General features: G+C 34.7%; 1 protein-coding gene across 4 annotated transcripts in view; it reads left to right on the top strand.

Annotated features, from left to right (window-relative positions):
- The window catches only part of LOC124368677 (ligand of Numb protein X 2-like), a 392173-nt gene that overhangs the window by 206933 nt on the left and 165766 nt on the right, over positions 1 to 19474 (top strand). For all 4 annotated transcript variants that reach the window (XM_046825960.1, XM_046825961.1, XM_046825957.1 and 1 more), the window contains one exon: positions 11027 to 11119. In XM_046825960.1, the coding sequence (XP_046681916.1) occupies positions 11027 to 11119 (93 nt within the window). The remainder of the gene's footprint in view (positions 1 to 11026; positions 11120 to 19474) is intronic.

Below are 19474 nucleotides of genomic sequence, written 5' to 3'. Positions count from 1 at the left end.
AAATGTTGAACAACAGTTAGCTAAAAACTTGCTACCTAAAGTGAACCTAGAACAGCTTAAAGTGTTAAAGCCAATTTAAATGAATCATTAGAACAAGATGAGGCTATGAAACAGGCAGTTAAAGAACAAATAGGCCCTAATTCTGTACAACCACCAACAATATCGCAGCCTACTGCCAGTACCCCCACTTTGTTTTTAATGCCTATTTTTAATGCAAACAGTAATACAGGATTTGTTTGACCAAGGAATAATTGAACCCAGTACTTCAGCCTACGCCAGTCCAGCCTTTTTAACAAAAAAGGACAGACATGTAGCCAATTACACAGAATTAAATAAAAAGTTACAGAAAATTGATTTTCCCATTGGTGATTTAAATAACTATTATCATCATCTTAGTGGAGCTAAATATTTTTCAGTAATAGATTTAAGAAAAAGTTTTTTACAATGTCCATTATCACCTGATAGTCAAGATCTTACCTCATTTAGTACTATATTTAGTAAATATAAATTTAAACGAGTCCCCTTTGGTTTACATGTTGGTAGTGCTGTATTGCCCGCCTATCTGGACAAAGTCCTAGACTATATAAAATTTAAATATGTGATAAATTTTTGTGATGATATCTTAGTGTACAGTAAAGACCTTAATTCGCATTTAGTACATGTCAGAGAAATTGTAAATAGACTAAGCAAACATGGCTTAACGGCAAACCTAGAGAAAGCAAAGTTTTGTTTTGAGGAAATCTTCTTTTTGGGGAATTTATTAAACAATAATACAGTTACTATAGATCCCGAGCGAACAAGGAGTATAAGAGAATGTATGCCACCTAAGAACGCCAAACAAGTTTCACAGTTTTTAGGTATGACCAATTTCTTTTCTAAATTTATTAAAAATTATGCCGAATTATGTAATCCTTTAAATAGTTTAAGAAGGAAAAACGCTAAATTTATTTGGACAAGTGAATGTCAAGATTCATTTTTAAAGTTAAAAGAAGCTATAATGAATCCTCCTGTACTCCAGTTAGCCGATTTTTCAAAACAATTCTTAATAATGACAGATGCTAGTGGAATAGCCGCAGGTGGTTGTTTATTACAGGAAAACGACCAAAATGAATTAATGCCGATAGCCTATTACTCTAGGAAGTTGCTGATGCCGAATTAAAATATGCTATTTATGAAAAAGAAGCTTTGAGTGCACTAATTTGCATAGAAAAATGGCATGAGTTTTTAGAAGTTAAAACCTTTAAATTAATTACAGATAACCAAGCTTTATCCTATGTCCTCAATCACAAAAGAAAGGTAGGAAGACTTGCCCGGTGGATCAAGAGGATTTTGAATTTACCATTTGAAGTGGAATTTTAAAGTTCTACCGATAATGCGCTAGCAGACGCCCTGTCGCTCATGTTTGAAAGCGAGTCGACGGGAACAGCTGATCCGAGCCTCAGTGACCACCTGAACGTTCCAGACCGAAGTAAAAATAGCTTATCGATTTCCTTCTGCCATTCAGACTCCTCCCGAGGACAAAAATGTAAACAAACACCCAACGTAAAGCCTAAAATACAGATTAATAATGAGTGTAATAACAAGGATAATTTGTGGTAATAAATGATTTGCCATTAGCATTTAAGGACTTAGAGAAATATCAACTTCAAGATAAAGAAACTCAGCAAGTCATTCAATCTGTAAAAAGTAATAGTAATAATTTATGTTATTTTATACAAAATCAATTTACTTATGTACAAAAGGAATGTAAAAAGTAAGAGTAAGATATTTTTGCCTGTACAGTTAATTTACTTAGTATATGAATTCTTTCACAGTTCTTTAATAGGAGGTCATTTAGGCGTTGCTAGAACGCAAAGAAAAATTAACCAGTATTTTTATAGACCTGATTTAAACGAAATTATAAAGGCAAAAGTAAAAGAATGTAATGTTTGTAAAATGAGCAAAGTATGCCAAAGAAAATATGAAGGCGAATTAGTGTCAGTACCATTTAAGAACAATATGGATTGTTTTTTCATAGATCTTTTGGGTCCCTTAGTGAGAACTAGAAACAGTAATGTATATTTACTTGTAGTTGTAGATGCCGCTAGTAAATTTCTATGGATCATCCCTTTTAGGGAATGTAAGCGTACTGAAATATGTAATAAATTAGACCGCATTATTTTTAACAACTTTTCTGTACCTAAAATAATAGTGTCAGACAATGCCGCATATTTTACATCACTGTATCTTAAGAAGTTCTTATTTAAGAATTGTATTGAACACCGTAGACTAGCGCCTTACAGGGCAAATGGAAATCAATCAGAAAGGTATATTAGAAATATATCAACATTATTACGTAGTTTCTATCACAACTGTCATAGTAATTGGGATAATGAACTAGGCTATATACAATTAAGTTTAAACACCGCTCACAATGAAAGGACAGGTTTTGCTGCCTTTGATTTAATGTTTAATTATTCCTGTAATAATGCTTTATCTAATTGATGGAAGCTAAATGATCTAACTGGTGAAAATTTGTCCAAGGAAGCTATTGTAAACAATTTAAAGAGAGCTGTTGTGAATATAAAAAGAAGCAAGCACATAATAGTAATAGACAAAAATACTCCGAGCAAAATGTAAAACATCCCTTTAAGTTGCATTCCTTAGTATGGATAAGAACCCACTATCTAAGCAATAAAGTTGAAAAGTTTTGTGCAAAATTAGCACCAAAATATGTAGGAATATATAGAATTTTATATTTTTAAGCCCCGTAACTTGTATCGTACAACATACTGAAAATGTTTTGAATGTAAAAAAGGTTCATATTGTGGATTTAAAGTTAAATTAAGACATGTTCTGTATGGAAAAACGTTGTAGCATCCCTAGCTTAATAAACCACTTGCTGCCAAATTTAAAAGATTAAATAAAATCCAGGAAGTTAATTGTTTGGTGAATTCTAAACGAATGTTTGAAATGAAATAAAATAAAGAAAAAGAATTTGTAAATAGACTTTGTATAAAGAAATGAGACAGAGTTAATCCTGCCTGTTTGTAATAAAGGAATCAAACATGAAAAATGTTGTATGTATGTCGAAATACTGAAGTTTTGAATTTTGTATATATTTGAAGTGTTATAATTCATGTAGATGTAAGATGTATATGATATTGTCTGTAAATATATTAAGAGTAATGTAATATTAATAAGAAATGTGAGACTTAGCTTCTCGTGAGGGGACGTTTCATTCCATTCGTATTCGATCAATATTGGTAACTTGTCCGCAAGTCTCAGGGTATTTAACGACAAAACACTATACACAAAACACTGGTATGAATGCAAAAAAAAGAATGAAAGCGGCCCCTATCCAACAAAACACTAAACTACACCTATTCACTATTTAATCGCCTTAAATGCCCTTATTCTCGCAACGACCCGCAAATTCTAAAACGCTGCAACGTGCACTCTAAGGAAATAGTTTGCCTAAAGCTACTATCTATTTTTGGTCCCCAAGCGATCAGATAATGAAATCAGATGCCGGTAGAACTGCATTGGTATGCGATCTAGCGGTTTTCATATGAAACTCTTGAAACCCCGCGCTATCGTATTTTTATGGTAGAAAATTTGAATTTGTGTAATAAATAAAAGGTTGAATTAAGTTTGTTATTTAGAATATGTTTAAAGTAAAGTAACTAGGTTGTGAAATCAAAGCAGGAGGGATATCTGTACCGTTAAATAGTTCCGTTTTATATAATGCAACCTTTCACAACCTAGTTAGCCAGTACAACTTAACATTATTTTTTATCCAATGTTCCGGAACTAAATTATCGACGGACTACCTAATTGGCACGCGTATGAATATTTTATTGTAACCCTTCGTACCAGCCCAACTACGTGACCGATTTCACCTCGCGCGCTATGTCCGTAAGTAAAATTTATATTTTCGTATTATTAAATTAGCCCTTTGATGCCAAACATATAAAAATGAATGTAACGTAATGTAAAGTTGTAAGTAGTAAAGTAACTTACCCATGAAGGTCTTTTATTTGCTTTATTGAAATGGATACAAGTTGTGGCGTCGTCCTTCTGATGAGCACGTTGTCGTGATAAGTTTTTTGTCTCATTAAATGGCTAATACCGTCCCGAAATTGTTTTAGGCGAGCTCACGTATTATTTGAGTAGATGGCTACCACTTTCATAACTTCTACTCCTCTTCTAGTAATTACCGACTAGAAATAACCCTTCTTAGACTACAGCTTCAATGTCTCGTGCCAAGACGCCGACGCCTGGGTTGTGAGTCTACATATTGCGAAGGGAAGTAAAATCTTAAAGTTTTATAAAGTAAAATATCGTAGGCATAATCCCATAGAACATTGGATATTTTAGGCCCACCTATCAGATATACATTTTTAGTATTTGTACTCAAATTGGCAGCAACGTGGCAAGGCATACATTTAATTTACCAACTAAAAGTGGTGCTTGTAAGTTTCATTAATTAAATGGAACTTATAAGTAAACTTTGAAATTCGAGTATTTATTACTACGACCTCAGAAGTCACCACCCCCATCTGTTATCGTCATTTGGTACACATAAATGATGCCGAAACGATGCAAAGAGCTCGTTTAAACTTCTCGTTGCCGATTTTATTTTTAGATCTCTTCAAAGAGAAGTAGCTCCAGATTCCAGGAGTCAAGTCTGTGACAGTGTTAAGAACAAATAATAAAGTTAGAAACGACTTCAATGTTTATTTGTCACAAGTTGGTAAGGCAATTACTGCCTGTTTGTCGACTGGTAGTATTGTCACTTCTTAGTGTGGTGTTTGTCAGTCAGGAGGGTGTGTGCGGGTGTGTACGGGAGCGCGGTGGCTCACCATCTTGGATTTATCCGGAACTAATTGTATCCTGAAAATAATATTAAAATATGTCGTAACTACATTTTATTTTCGAAAGTCAAGCTTTGATAACTATCGACCTATATATTTATCACTTGTCGTATACAGTACTTGAGAAAACTGTTCAAATGCAACTTCACTCGTGACTTGAAAATGAAAAAAATATACATAAGAAGTAATTAAGTTTTAGAACCCACATGAAAATGTTTTCTACTTAGCTTATGTACAGTCTGTGCTACAGTATGGAATTATAGCTTGGGAAGGTGCATTACATACTGTTGGAGACAGGTCCGGAAACGCAACTGATATACTCGTACACTGTATTGTACCTCAGTGGTGCACGCAAAATCGTGTGTTACAAATGTATGTATTAATTATAAAATTATGTAAATGTATAGTAAAAACATCGGACTCGAGAACAATGATCGATCATTCTGCTAGAGCTAGATAATGATAAAGAGACAAAGGCAAAGATGAAGAGGATATATCACCTGAAACTGAAGTACATAGGGAATGAAGCAAAAATGATTTCGGAAATGCGGCTTTACAAATAAATGTCTCTCGTAAAACATGAGCAATAGCTCAAACACTGTTGTGTTAAAACACTGTTGTGTAGCATTTGAGACTCTGAGACCGACAATTCCTTAAAAATTTGTTCCTCAAAGTTAATGCCACTGACGATAATAAAAATAAGCCAGCTGACTGTAACGTTAAATATCCGTTACCATAATAAATTCAACCACGTACTGTAAACAATGAACTTTAAGAAACATATACATGATTAAAAATTAAACTGGAACCTCCAGGAACATATTTTTCAACAATTGATATTCTCCTTATTTGAAATTACTGTTAAATCGTTACAAGGAATGTTCCTGCTCATTAGAAGACTGAAGTACACCTACAATATGAATTTCTTTCTGTCACGGTGTTGAACAACACGACTGAGTTTATTTTCGACAGTTACGAGGCTGGTAATACTGTGCAAGCGCCTTTCTGGACACAAAGGAACCGTGACCACAAAATAGTTCAGTTCTGGAACACCTTAACATGTTCAAAGAAAAAAACTCAGAAAGTATTTTGTGAGTGTGAAATAATAGTGGGGGAGGGGGCTATTGCGAGGGGCCACCAGATTTTTGGCATTTTTAACCTCAGATCTTTTAATCCATTTTAACATGCATTACTTTGCTATTGACGAAAAGTAAATGTCTGCTCCGTTGATTTCATGAACCCATGATTGCCATAGAGCTCCCACATATTGTGTCGTAAACCCAATTCGGTAATAGTTTCTTTAATGCGACTAGAATTTGTCAGCATCTGAAAAACAATGAGAATCGCTAATAGTGCTTATATTAATTTCTTTCAAAAATACAATACAATATTGTATACGAGGGGATTGGATCAATAATCAAGAAGATTTATTTGTCATTAAATAAAATAGGTTTACAATATACATAGTTATAACTAAAATTTATTTATACATTTTAAATCTAAATGAATTATATCAAAAGTCATTAATATATTCATGTATGTAAAAAGCTCTTTGCTTAAGCGAGTTATACATATTTATGTTAAATTTCCTCAATGTTAAAAGGGGACCGGATAGTCCTATGCTGCGCATGTTAAATTTGCATATTTGGTGCACACTTTTCTCAGAAAGTACTAAAGCTACATACATGAGATTTATACCACATGTTATATGCATATTGAACTAGACTTTAAAGCAGGGATTTATCTTTTTCATTTTTATTTTTTAAGTTATGATTTTTTCGAAAGTGCCTTTTTGTGATGTTTTTTTCAAAGACAAAAATTATAACTTGAAAAATAAAAATGAAAAAAATAAATCCCTGCTTTAAAGTGTAGTTCAATATGCATATAACATGCGGTAACAATTATCTATGTAGCTGTAGTACTTTCTGAGAAAAGTGTGCACCAAGTTTCAAAAATGGTGTTTTCGAGAATCGCAAATCAAAGTAGGCCTACTTTTAAAAACACATGTAATCGTACATTTATTGATTTAAAACAGACCAGCTCCATAACTTGGGTCATCTGGGTCTTCTTCTTTGTCTTCCAGCTTTCTTTTACTCGATCTTTTCTTCTGTCTTGCTTGTTTACTAATTTCAGATGCTGCTCGAAGCGAATCAAATAGCCTACACTTATCGACTAGTTTCATTGTTGCTACTGTATTTTCCCCCATACTGATTCCACAGTTTGCAAGCACTTGACACTTGGTTATCTGTCCAGAGTTGAAGGTAGCAACAGCATCATAAACCCCAAAGTGAAGAGTTTTCAAATCCCACAAACCCGGTTTTAGGGAGTCTTGACCAAATGACGTGGTTGACGCTTTCATTAGGATTTTGAGTATGCCCATGAAGGCACCTTTCCAGTAGTGTAGGATCTGATAAGCTCTTGAAAACGGGCTTTATAAACTCCATAATAGGCTTAGGGATACTGGATCTATGAGTGTAATGTTCTCCAGTTGCAATGGACTTATTATATTTACACCAACTATCCGTGCCTGCCGGACATAACCCGTGATTAGGATCTTCATCTGTGAATACCTTATGATAATACAGTGCTCAAATAGATTGCTTCATATCCTGCACACTAAGGCTGTTTTTCCTGATTGCTTGCCCATAGTACGTCTGCAACTGGTCTATGACAGTAGAAGATAAACGGTTTCTACCTCCTAAGCCTTTGCCGTCAGAGACCTTTACGGATTTGTTTTCAGCTTTCAGTCTTCGTAACCGCGTGCCCATGCGTTTCTGGATATGGCCTATGCTTCTAATTTTTTAATTTTACAGACAGGACCATAGGGACACATTTCCTCAACAGCTCCAAATCCCTTTGAATCACCGTCACCAAGGTACCGTGCGCATATTATATGATCCCACGGATCTACTAAATATTTGTCTTGCCCCTTCAACCTCCATGCCTCCACTTGCTCCCTTGTAATTGGCTATAAATGTTAGTTCATGTGCCCCAGACAGCTTATTTGGGCATATACAATGCTTAGAAAATATAGCTAGGTCAATAACAAGGCCAGAATCAAAACTAGTAGCGGTGATAACACCATTTAGGGACGTATAGCCCCTTTTTTGCCATGTTCCATCGATGGCTACAGGGATGTCACGTAGGTCGACTGCTTGTTCAACAGCTTCTTTCATACCTTTGAAGCATACATCTTCAGCACTGCTTCCTAATATTTCTACATATGCCATAAGCTTAGTAGGAGGGGCAGGTAAATTTAAAATACCGCACAAGGTTTTTGCTGCTGAAGTGCCTTTTACCTATGGATCGCAACCCATAAACCATTCTTGTATTTATTTCATATTGGTTTGTTTTAGGTAAATCTATTTTACCTGATGACATAAAGGAGTGAGATTTCATGCAGTCCATACAATATAGTTCTAATTGACTTGCAAGTCCTACGTTCTGGGTTTCTCAGTACATAGTTTGTCGAGTCACATGAAGAACATTTTAAAAAGTTACATAAAGCACTTGACAACAAACCTAAATCTATAATAATATTTACATTCTCTTCTTTATTGTATACCTCATATTTGTCATCCAAATTCCCTAGTTTCTTTTTAGAAGCACTTTCCAACTCTGATAGTACAGTCCTATTACTTACAGGTATAGGCCTAGGCCTAGAAATGTTGTTCCCTGAGGGTGATTCATTTTCCTTTCTAAACAAAGGTTTACATACATTCCTTCGCTTCTTGAATACCCTAACTTTTTCTGGGCCTCCTTGGCATTGTATAATCACAATAAAAGCACAATAAAACACTTCACTATTGTACAAGTTTCATTTAGCCGTCAAGAATGAAAGTAAAAATATGAAACCATAACAACAACAAATAATAACACAAGAATAATGTCAGCTGAACTGTTTACTTACAGCTGACATCCAATTGCTCAGAATATACAGGTTAGCCAACCTGACAAAGTATAATGTCCCACATGTCTGAAGCACATACTATAACTAAACCTTCTGCTGTGTTTTGAATTGACGCAAACACATAACTGAATTTACGTGTATGGATAGACTAAACATTTTTTTTTACTTTCTAGTAGCCAAATAATTATGTGTTATATATCAAAATGTGCGTAAAGAACCAATCTACAAGAAAAAAATATAAACAGAAAATTGATAAATTTTTTTATTTCACCTACCCGGTCCCCTTAACTATTTTCAAGACTGATAACTTACTGAGCAACAAAAGGTGATATTTATTGCTTTCATAATACTTATCCAGTCTAATGTAAGGTTTGCTTGGATTTCCTTTTTGTCTTCTTCTATTATAATTTTGCATTTAGCATTGATCATGGCAAGAATGAAGATCTTTCATTATAAATATAATATTAAGATTAATATAAATACATGACATAGTTAGTATGTTAAATTGAGGGAAAACTTGTCTATATGAGCCAATCGGTGGTTTATCCGGTAGTTGGAAGTGCCTTTTTCTGCCACAGAACTGTTTTTTCTGATGCCGAGTTTCTCCATAAGCATATTCCATAGATGAAATGAGTATGAAACATCCGAAGAATTAGAACTATATTAGAACTCCTCAACTTACACATGTTGTTAGTTTTCTCAGGAGAAAGATTGCTCTTGGTAATTTTTTACACGTGTTGTTTACATAATTTGTTTGAAGTTTGTTTTTGATGATAGAAGAATTGTGAAGGAAACAGTATTTGCCACAATGATTTTTTGTATCACTGAACGATGGCAGATGTCCGGAAAAATCGTTGCTTAAATGTACATCCAGCAGAGTTTGTTATATAAATAGATATCAATAAGCTTAACTGGATTAAAACTATCATCACCTAGCACGATATCTCGGAGAGAATATTACATGTTCAGTTTTACCCTCATTCAACACTAATGTATTTGCCGAGTACCAGGTTTTAGCTTGCTAACTATTGAGAACTATTGATTTGAGCCATAACATTAGAGATATCCACACCGAAGTCGACTAAAGCAGTGTCATTAACATATAATATAGAAAACGAAGACATGTTAAAATTAATTCATTAGCAAATGCAAAGAACAAGCATTATAGATACAATACATTATTATTTATAATTGAAAAAATATTGGTTTCATAATTTTATTTTTTCGATTATCGTTAAAATTATGGTGAAACCTGATATGAACACATTTCTTGATTGTAACCAAAGAATTCTGTTGTTCAGGGAAAATAGCACCAGCCCAGCCCGAACGCAGCTATTCCAAGAAATTACAATTCTCTAGGTTATTTATCGTGTGAGTACTATCAGTGATTTGTGCTGTGGTGTGGTGTGAGGGTGGCGCCACACGCGCTCTGCCGCAGGAAACGAGCCCTTTGGGGGGTGGGCGAAGGGTATCATCCCCTTGTAGCCCTATCTGCATTCCCATTTATTTCAGTATCGGTCCACCGGTTACAGTTAAGAGATGCACGCAAAATATGTTCACTTTAGTATAAATCATAAAATACACACCTTGTGTTGCTGAGACGCTCTACGTTATTTATTTGAGTTATAACTGAAATGGCAAGACAGATTGATATTTTGATGTTAATAAAACTGTATAATTTTACAAATATAACACTTCAGTCAAAGAAACTATTAATCTATAATTCTATAAAATGCTAAAGACCAGTTGTAAGTAGATCTACCATAATCAACTCGTACTTTTCTCAACACATATATAATTTTATTCGAAATATCAATTTCTCACTATGGATTTTTCAACGTTTATTCGAATGACGGGCGCAAATTCACTTTTGTCTGCTTTGACGTATGTGGTGTTAAACTCCATCTTCTTGTAAAAGCGGTCTGATTATTAATTAAAGCTACTTATATCAATATTTTAAATTGATCAAAATTTCCTAAAATTGTTGACAGTCCAGTTTATTTTTGCTGTTGCATATGTTTATTTTAGTATATTGTGGTATTTTGCTTGAAATCTGGCCCGGTTCTCTGTGTCGCCGTCTCTAGCTGTTTACAACACATATTCTTCAAAAATTGCATTGAGAAAACAAGAATATTGAAACTGGGATTTCTGCGTGTAGTATCTTTTATTCAGTACATATATTTCCTTTCTACACGTTATACAAGCTATGTTTATACTGAAAATAAAGTGCATTATGATATTTGAATGTCTGGTGTTGCAGATTAATCGATAAACTTCTGGTGAAGTGTCCGCCGGGTGTGGATTGCGGTCAGACCGTGCAGCGGGGAGATCTAGAGGACCACTTGAAGTTCAGGTCAGTACCTCAACGTTTGTTAATTGAATAGAATGGTCGGTGGCAGTCTGAGGTGTGGATTGCGGTCAGGCCGTGCAGCGGGGATATCTAGAGGACCACTTGAAGTTCAGGTCAGTACCTCAACGTTTGTTAATTGAATATAATGGTCGGTGGCAGTCTGAGGTGTGGATTGCGGTCAGACCGTGCAGTGGGGATATCTAGAGGACCACTTGAAGTTCAGGTCAGTACCTCAACTTGTGTTGAAGAATAGAATGGCCGGTGGCAGTCTGAGGTGTGGATTGCGGTCAGACCGTGCAGTGGGGATATCTAGAGGACCACTTGAAGTTCAGGTCAGTACCTCAACTTGTGTTGAAGAATAGAATGGCCGGTGGCAGTCTGAGGTGTGGATTGCGGTCAGACCGTGCAGTGGGGATATCTAGAGGACCACTTGAAGTTCAGGTCAGTACCTCAACTTGTGTTGAAGAATAGAATGGCCGGTAGTATAACTATAGCTATCAATAATGACCTTTTATTGTGTAATAGCTAGAATTGTATTTTTCCTTATTGCTGTAAATAACGAAGTTTAAAATGACCTTCTTGAAAATAGCTTTGTTTTAAATAGGTTAAAATGTAAAACCTCAATCAAAACTGGATATTTTCAAAATAAGATATCTTTAATATTCTGTACTGCTTGGTTTCTTGTAAACCTTTCCCTGATATGATGAAAAATAAAATATGTGCTTCAAAAAGTATATACTTAGGTATAGTATTGATGTCTTACGTTTTTTGTTAATGGTTTGAAATTATAACTCTGATCACATACTTACTGACTTGTTTTTGGCTGTAGTGGTCATTATTCTCTGAGTATTCAATGTTTATACTCATTTATAAACATATTTGTTTAAACACGATGCTTGACTCTCCACTTGATAATAATGTCATTCGTTTTTATTATATTTGGAACTACTCACACGACGGTGTATAACCATTTTAAATAGTGTCAGTTTAGAAACATTAGTAGTTGTACCTTGTAGAGAAGTAAGTTAACATTGAAATTAGCAAGAAATAAAACATTTAGTTAGTTTGTATCCAAAATTAAAAGGAAATATAGTGTGTTCAATAAGAAGTTTTAAGATTGTCCGCCTATATATTGTCCCCATTTAAACTTGACTGTATATTTTGATATACGATGGTGTCACAGTTAAGATGGAATGTCAGAAACTCGTCATAATTCGCGGTGGCTGGAGTTGCAGGCAATCTCGCTCTGCAATCAGCTTTCAATTTTACTGCAGTGTAGAATCGACCACATGCGTCTGACACTCCGGTAATGTGATTTACTTTTATTCCTGAAGCAAATCCATTTATCTAGTGTTGCCATTTGGGCTGCAGGACCAAAAGAAAGCTTCTTGTGTGGGGATCTTTGTCTGGTGATGATCTTCTCTCAATAAAGAAACTAGGATCAATAGAAGGCACTTGGTGTGTTCCACCGTTATCTGGAGCAAGATACCGATGTACCAAGGCTGTGTTGTGTATGTCTTCGATTGCCTTCGAGTTCCTGGAGCTCACGATAGTAGTTTCGAAAGTAGCAGCTGTTTCATCTCTATACGCTGAGGTGGACTTTCCTGATTTTGAATTTTACTTTGATAATTTATTGGTTGGTGATCAGTATTCCGTGGGACGATCTCCGGAGGGTATACGCCAATGGGGTACGCCCAGACCAATTGAGGACGTTTATTTAAAAACCCATACCCTTCAACAAACTATGCTCATCAGATGATAAAGTAAGGAAGTTCTTTGTGTGAGAAACGTTTGCTTACGTGAGCGTATATAACATTGTTGCTTTTGGGTATTGTGTTTGTGTTATGTTACGGCATAGTTATAATGTTCATTTTTAAACTTGTTGGAATAGTTTTGGTAACTCTCAACTTAAACACTTCGTTTTTTTCTCGGAAGTATTGCAATATTATTTGTTAATTACAATGAATTATTATAAGAATAATAGGATTTCGTCAGTTTGCCATCATTATGTGCTACAAAAATAGACCACTACGTTTCGTGGTTTGTAATCTACCCTCTTCATTAGGTGCCAAAATCCGTAATATAAAAGGTTTACATATATGAAATACTTAAAACTAAAATTGTTTGTCGACGAACCTTTTAGTCTGAAACAGTAGTTGACTTGCAAAAAAGTAATATATAAACTAAAAAGTCTAAAAACCAATTCCGGATACTGTTATCGTTGGTGTAAAAGTTGAAGAAAAGATGGAAAGAGTATTGTTACTAATTTTAAAATAATGGCAGGATTTTTGGGCACCAGGCCAAATGGTCAATGGAATCATTACAATTCTTTACACATAAAAGAATGTTGGCGCGTTGTTTTCACTCCCCCGGAGATAGGTGAAGGCTGTGGTCGAGGTCCAAAAATTAGCAAATACCAGATCAGTAAGAACTATTTTATTATGATATGCCCAGGTTCCATAACATGCTTACTAATAACGGAATGCAATCAATACAGGGTGTTAAAAATGTCCCACACAAGCTTGATAATTCCCGAACGAATACAAGTGAAGCAATAAACCATGATTCATCATTCCTAACTATAAATCTTTTTTTGAAGTAACCACTTTTTTGTTATGTCAGGGGGTGGTCCGCAAAGAGTCAGAAAGAAAAATGTAAACATAGGTCGATTAGTAAATCAAATTAGAGGTATTTATTAGTAGAGTACAATTCCGAAAATCCGACATCAATAGGTTCATTCTTAAAAAAGTTATTCTCGTTTAAAGTTTGAAACATTTACAGTGTAGGTCCTGTTCTAGATGGTTTAATATTCTTGTCTTGGCTCAAGTTGTGAAAGTTAAACTAAGTAAATTAATACTGCACTTAAAAATAGTTGAGAATAATGAATAAATCTAATAAAGTTTTTAAGGTACTTAGTGACTCTTTACATCCAATGGAGGAAGGGTCTACAAGGAGTTCAGAATAAATTTAAGGTAGATATAGCTTAAGATACATAATTTTAAAGTGTGATGCAAGCTATATAAAGTCTAAGGCCCAACCTAAAAATAAGAACTTTTTATTATAATGACTGACACCAGGGTTTTTCTGTCATCATCTCTGCTAAACAACTCCTTTATCGTGACAAATGTAGCAAATTGTATAGCTCCAGATAATGAAATAAAATATAGGGATTATTAACGCCAAATAACTTTATTATGCCAATTATGCAAACTAATAATCAATCTTTGGCTACAATCTAATTGTGTAAAAGCTAGTTGTGAAAGAAAACAAGCATCTCGTACATAGACATACTTTCAACAATGCCAAGGAAACAAATTTCAAAATCTGGTATATATTCAACGCATAAATTTAACAATAACAGGCTCAGATAATAATTTTCATGTTGGAGTGCAGAGAAAAATCTTTCAAATTTTAAGTCCATCAGTAACAGGTTCTCGCTTTAACCATGTTAACAAATGTAAGAGTTGCGGAAACAAAACTTACAATACAATCCCTACGCAACAACTCCGCAACAAAATGAAACTTAATTTTGCTACCGTAATTTATTAAAAATATTTTTATCTGTAATAAATCAATAATATAAGTGCCAGTAGATGTTACGTATTTTTTAATTTCGTCATAGAACAGAATATTGGGATAAATAAACGAAGAGACCAATAAACGAAATACTTCTCCTGGTAAATATTGTCCTGTAGTTAAGATATTCATTATGATACAAAATAACAACTACATTTTCATATAAATATACATAACAATAAACACTTCAAATACAGGGTAAATAACAAAACTAGTTTACAATTGATAAACAAACAAAGAAATGCGTGATAAGTTAGGATACGGTTTGGATCATGCCATGGATAACAAACTGTTGAGTGATAAGTAAGGTTGCGGTTTGGATCATACCCTGGATAACAGAATGTTGAGTGATAAGTATGGTTGCGGTTTGGATCATACCCTAGATAACAGACTGTTGCGTGATAAGTGAGGTTACGGTTTGGATCATGCCATGGACAACAGACTGTTGAGTGATAAGTAAGGTTACGGTTTGGATCATGCCATGGATAACAAACTGTTGAGTAATAAGTAAGGTTGCGGTTTGGATCATACCCTGGATAACAGAATGTTGAGTGATAAGTATGGTTGCAGTTTGGATCATACCCTAGATAACAGACTGTTGCGTGACAAGTGAGGTTACGGTTTGGATCATGCCATGGACAACAGACTGTTGAGTGATAAGTAAGGTTACGGTTTGGATCATACCCTGGATAACAGAATGCTGAGTGATAAGTATGGTTGGGTGATTTTTGAGGCTGTGGTTTAAATCATACCCTGAATAACAGACTGCTATTATGATTATGATGCTAGTTACTACCACCCTCCTACTCATTTATTGAGTTTTCAAGTACAAGTGACATGGTAATATCACAAGGCGTGTAGGCTTTAATCAGAACTATGAATATGAAAAGAAAGAATACTATAAAAAATAGCAAATATCACACCTTCCTAAACTGTAGAGGTTGTCAACAGGGAACGAAAGTGAGAATGGAACAAATAGTAGATTGTTATTTTAGTGTAATTCACTAGTTTGGATTTTTCGTGCGTGTAAATTAAAATGACCACAGATTTAGTAAGAAACTGGTGACATAAAATTAGTTTTTCTTTATTCCACTACCGAACTATTAGGTGACTATGCTTCGTGTGGGTTATCGTTAATTACAAACTCAATAAGTTTTGTGTAATGTGTGTCTCAATCCGATATTTCCTAAAAAAAAATCTCTTCTCAATATTATAAAGTACAACGTGCAATATAAAGGTGTTGCGCTTATTTCCCCTTCACACATATTCTTTACTATTTTGTTTAAGACACTTGCTATAAGAACTTTAAACCTGCCTCTGGACGGAAGAGCTAAATCAGGATATACATAACACAGCCCTTTTTTAGCTCTTTTTCATTACTTTAAGTTTTATATTTTTCAAACTGTACATATTGTGTATTATAAAAAATCAAGAGTAATACGTTTTTATTGACATTACGTACAACCAATTTTTTTACATTAGTATTTAGTATAATTATTACTTTATAAGTGGAGAAATTGGCATGCAGTGAATTAATATTTGTCAATAAGTGGTTGATAAGATAAATAATTACATTTTTAGTGCTTATATTTCAGTACTGTACACACTGAAATTTATTTATAACTCACTCATAATGTATTTTTAGTTGCACTAATTTAAAAACATCAGTTTTAGTTGTTATTCCTAATTTAATTTTCTTTCATGCGGAAGCAGATTAATTCCTAAAATTAAATAAAATAAAGTCACTAGCCTTCCTCTGGCCCCACTAAACAGTAGTCAATTGAAACAAACAATTCTTGCAATGGAGTCCAATTAATGTAATATTTGATTGTCAGATACATTAAAGTGTACATACAGGATAAACAGTAGGGCCTGTACAGGCAGGATGTTTCTTCGACCTTACGTTTAGCCACCTGTGAAACTCCAAAGCGGTGCAAAAATATTTCAAGAGTTTGCGTTCGCAATGTTTTGATGCGGTGCGTGAGCCCTAGGAGTAAGATTACAGGAATATGGCGGTATAATAAAACTGTCAGTAGTCTCAAATTTGCTTTTTTGGAAAGAGTGAATTCCATAACCTGTCCCTACAGGAGGCACTGTCAGGAAATGGGGTAACAAAGCTATTTCGAGATAATCAATAAAACTGTTAATATAAGATTGTGGTAATTACTTTGTTTGCTCGTATTTGGGAGGTCCTTTCGAATTTTGAGACTGAATGGGAAATTAAAGAAAGCATTGGAAATCAACGAAGGATTATAGATAGGTTGATGTTCACACGCATCACGAGAGTCTATCTCAGAAGCGGAAACGCGTCTTATTGTCTTCATCGTTCACAGTAAACTTCTGCACTTGACACTAATAATAGACAGGGGCACAAAGGGCTTACTTGTTGTATACTAGGAACTGAGGGAATTTATTATTTTAGAAAAGAGAAATCCGTATATTGCAAATTGCAAATTGGGGTTTCAAAGATGGGTCACAACGATCGCGTTAAATACGCTATCTAAATTCGGAATGTCCTATGAGGGGAGAATTGCTCCAAGTTTTTCTTTCAATTTTCTCTTATCGGATAAAACGCAAACTTAAACAAGCATCCGCTGTGGTAACTAGTAAACTAACCAAATGGAATGTACTAAAGGGATACGGAGAATTGCTCCATGACCTTGTTTTAATATTCTCCTATCGGATAGAACGCAGCATTATACAAGCTGCCGCTCTGATACTTAGTGATCTATATGGGTATGGAGAATTGCTCCACGTTTTTCTTTCAGTTCGCTCTTGTCGGATAGAACGCAGCATTAACGAAGCAGCCTCTATGATAACAAGTGAACTTTCCAAATGGGATGTCCTTTAAACTGTTTCATCAAAAGCACTATTATAAATGGTTTAGTTTCATTTTTATGTTAGGAAATTGTAGTCATCAAAATGTAAGTCTTGGGTATTAAAGTTTACATTTAATAAACTTTGAAAACTAAATCTGTAATAATGTTTTTGCCTGTAGCTACAAAAAAAGCGTTTTCAAGAACGTTTATTTGCTTATTTTGATTTTTAATATTCTATATTTAACGATCCTTGTGGACTGTACTAAGTAGGGGGTAGTGTACTGTTATGAGTACAGTACTGACTAGACGAATAGTACTGACAACAGTAAATACTCCTGTGTTATTGTTCCACGTGTTTGGATCTCTGTTTCACGATGAGACTTGCAAATTGTCTTGTGAATCCATTGAGAAAGGGAAAACTGATGGAAGTGATGATGTAACTACTCGTATGTTAGTAGTGTACTTGCAACTTGACTTGTACGCCTCGGGTTGTACCTCACAGGATAGTTCACAGTTTCTATTAGTTAATGAGTAGCACAGACTCATGCTGCAGCAGTAGTGGCCCTGGTTATTACAACGTATTGATCTACCCACATAGCTCTCGCAATAAATGGAAAATGTTGGTCGTTCCAGTATCTACCATGATACGTAATCATTGTAAATAAAAAACTTCTAGATCGGCAAATCCCAAACTCTGTTGGGATCGTTAAAAATATTGAAATATTGGTCTGATCAGTTATAAGTTCATAATATTATTATTAAACAGTTATATAAATTATATAAAATTTGATATTCTGGTATAAAAACTTTATTTAATACACTTAATGTTGTATAATTAATTTCCATCCTTTTTAGTGCCATTGAACCTGTTTTCTCGTTCTGGCACAATTAGCCGCAAAGTTAGATATAAGTTTCCGAGAAAATGGAGTTTAGTTTCAAGTAGAGACTTATGTATCATGATTTTGGTGGTAACATTCATCATCTTGTGTTATCCCGAGACCAAAAATTTACCCTGTAATACCAACACAGAGAGATGTCCGTCTTTTCAAGTATAATAGTAGTAATACATAATTTCAATGTGATAACTTTATTTTAGTTTGGCAATACAGGTAACAAACTTCCGAAGATCCCGATGTATGCTCTTATCTTATGACATATTCCCAATGCCTTGTTGTAGCAATTACATTTGTGTACACAGTATCTTTGAAACACTATAGCAGATGTATTCCACCCACCGTTATTGGTCTGAGAAGTTGAAGTGAGTTGAGTCATGTTTGAATGCAAGAAAGTTTTGATGGTCGTCTGTATGATCCACATTGATGGGTAGCCAGTTATCGGTCAGAGGAGGCGAAGCGAGTTGAGTCATATTTGGATGCAAGACAGATTGAGGCTCGTCAGTATGACCTCACTTCTTGGCTTGCAGTGGAACTGGAGGAGTGGCCGTGAGTGGTGTAATGGTATGCTGAGCTAAGTTTAGTGGGAAGATCGTCTGAGAGTTATTAGTGTGACCGCTCGCTTGAAATATACGCTCATATTTCTTACTTTACTTCCGAAACCTTGCTCTGCTCTATTTCCATGGTTCATTCACGACAAAGTCCCATTCATTGCTGAATTGGCGAACTTCCACTATCCCGCAATTAGATCAACTCTTTCAAATCTACCTAATTGGACTCGTAAGCAGTAAAATTCACGCCTTCATGGCAAGTTCTATTTTTACGCAAATGTATAATAATTATGGAACGGTTCAATCAGGTCACACAATTAAAACGATTGCCCTTACAATATGTCACTTTGTTTATGGTATTTCTGTTTGTTAGTTGTTTAATATCTAAAACGTGGTCCCAATTGCAGCGTAGTATTTTTTTAAGAGTATATTATTTATCAATCCTAAATACTAAAAATCCTTGTATTCTTATTATACTCACTGGGCAAGCCAGCCGTTTTAAAAACAAATATTATGTAA

This window comes from Homalodisca vitripennis, chromosome X (genome assembly GCF_021130785.1).
Source record: "Homalodisca vitripennis isolate AUS2020 chromosome X, UT_GWSS_2.1, whole genome shotgun sequence".
Taxonomy (NCBI): domain Eukaryota; kingdom Metazoa; phylum Arthropoda; class Insecta; order Hemiptera; family Cicadellidae; genus Homalodisca; species Homalodisca vitripennis.
Note: the sequence above shows the minus strand (reverse complement) of the source record. Positions and strands in the feature narration are given on the sequence as shown.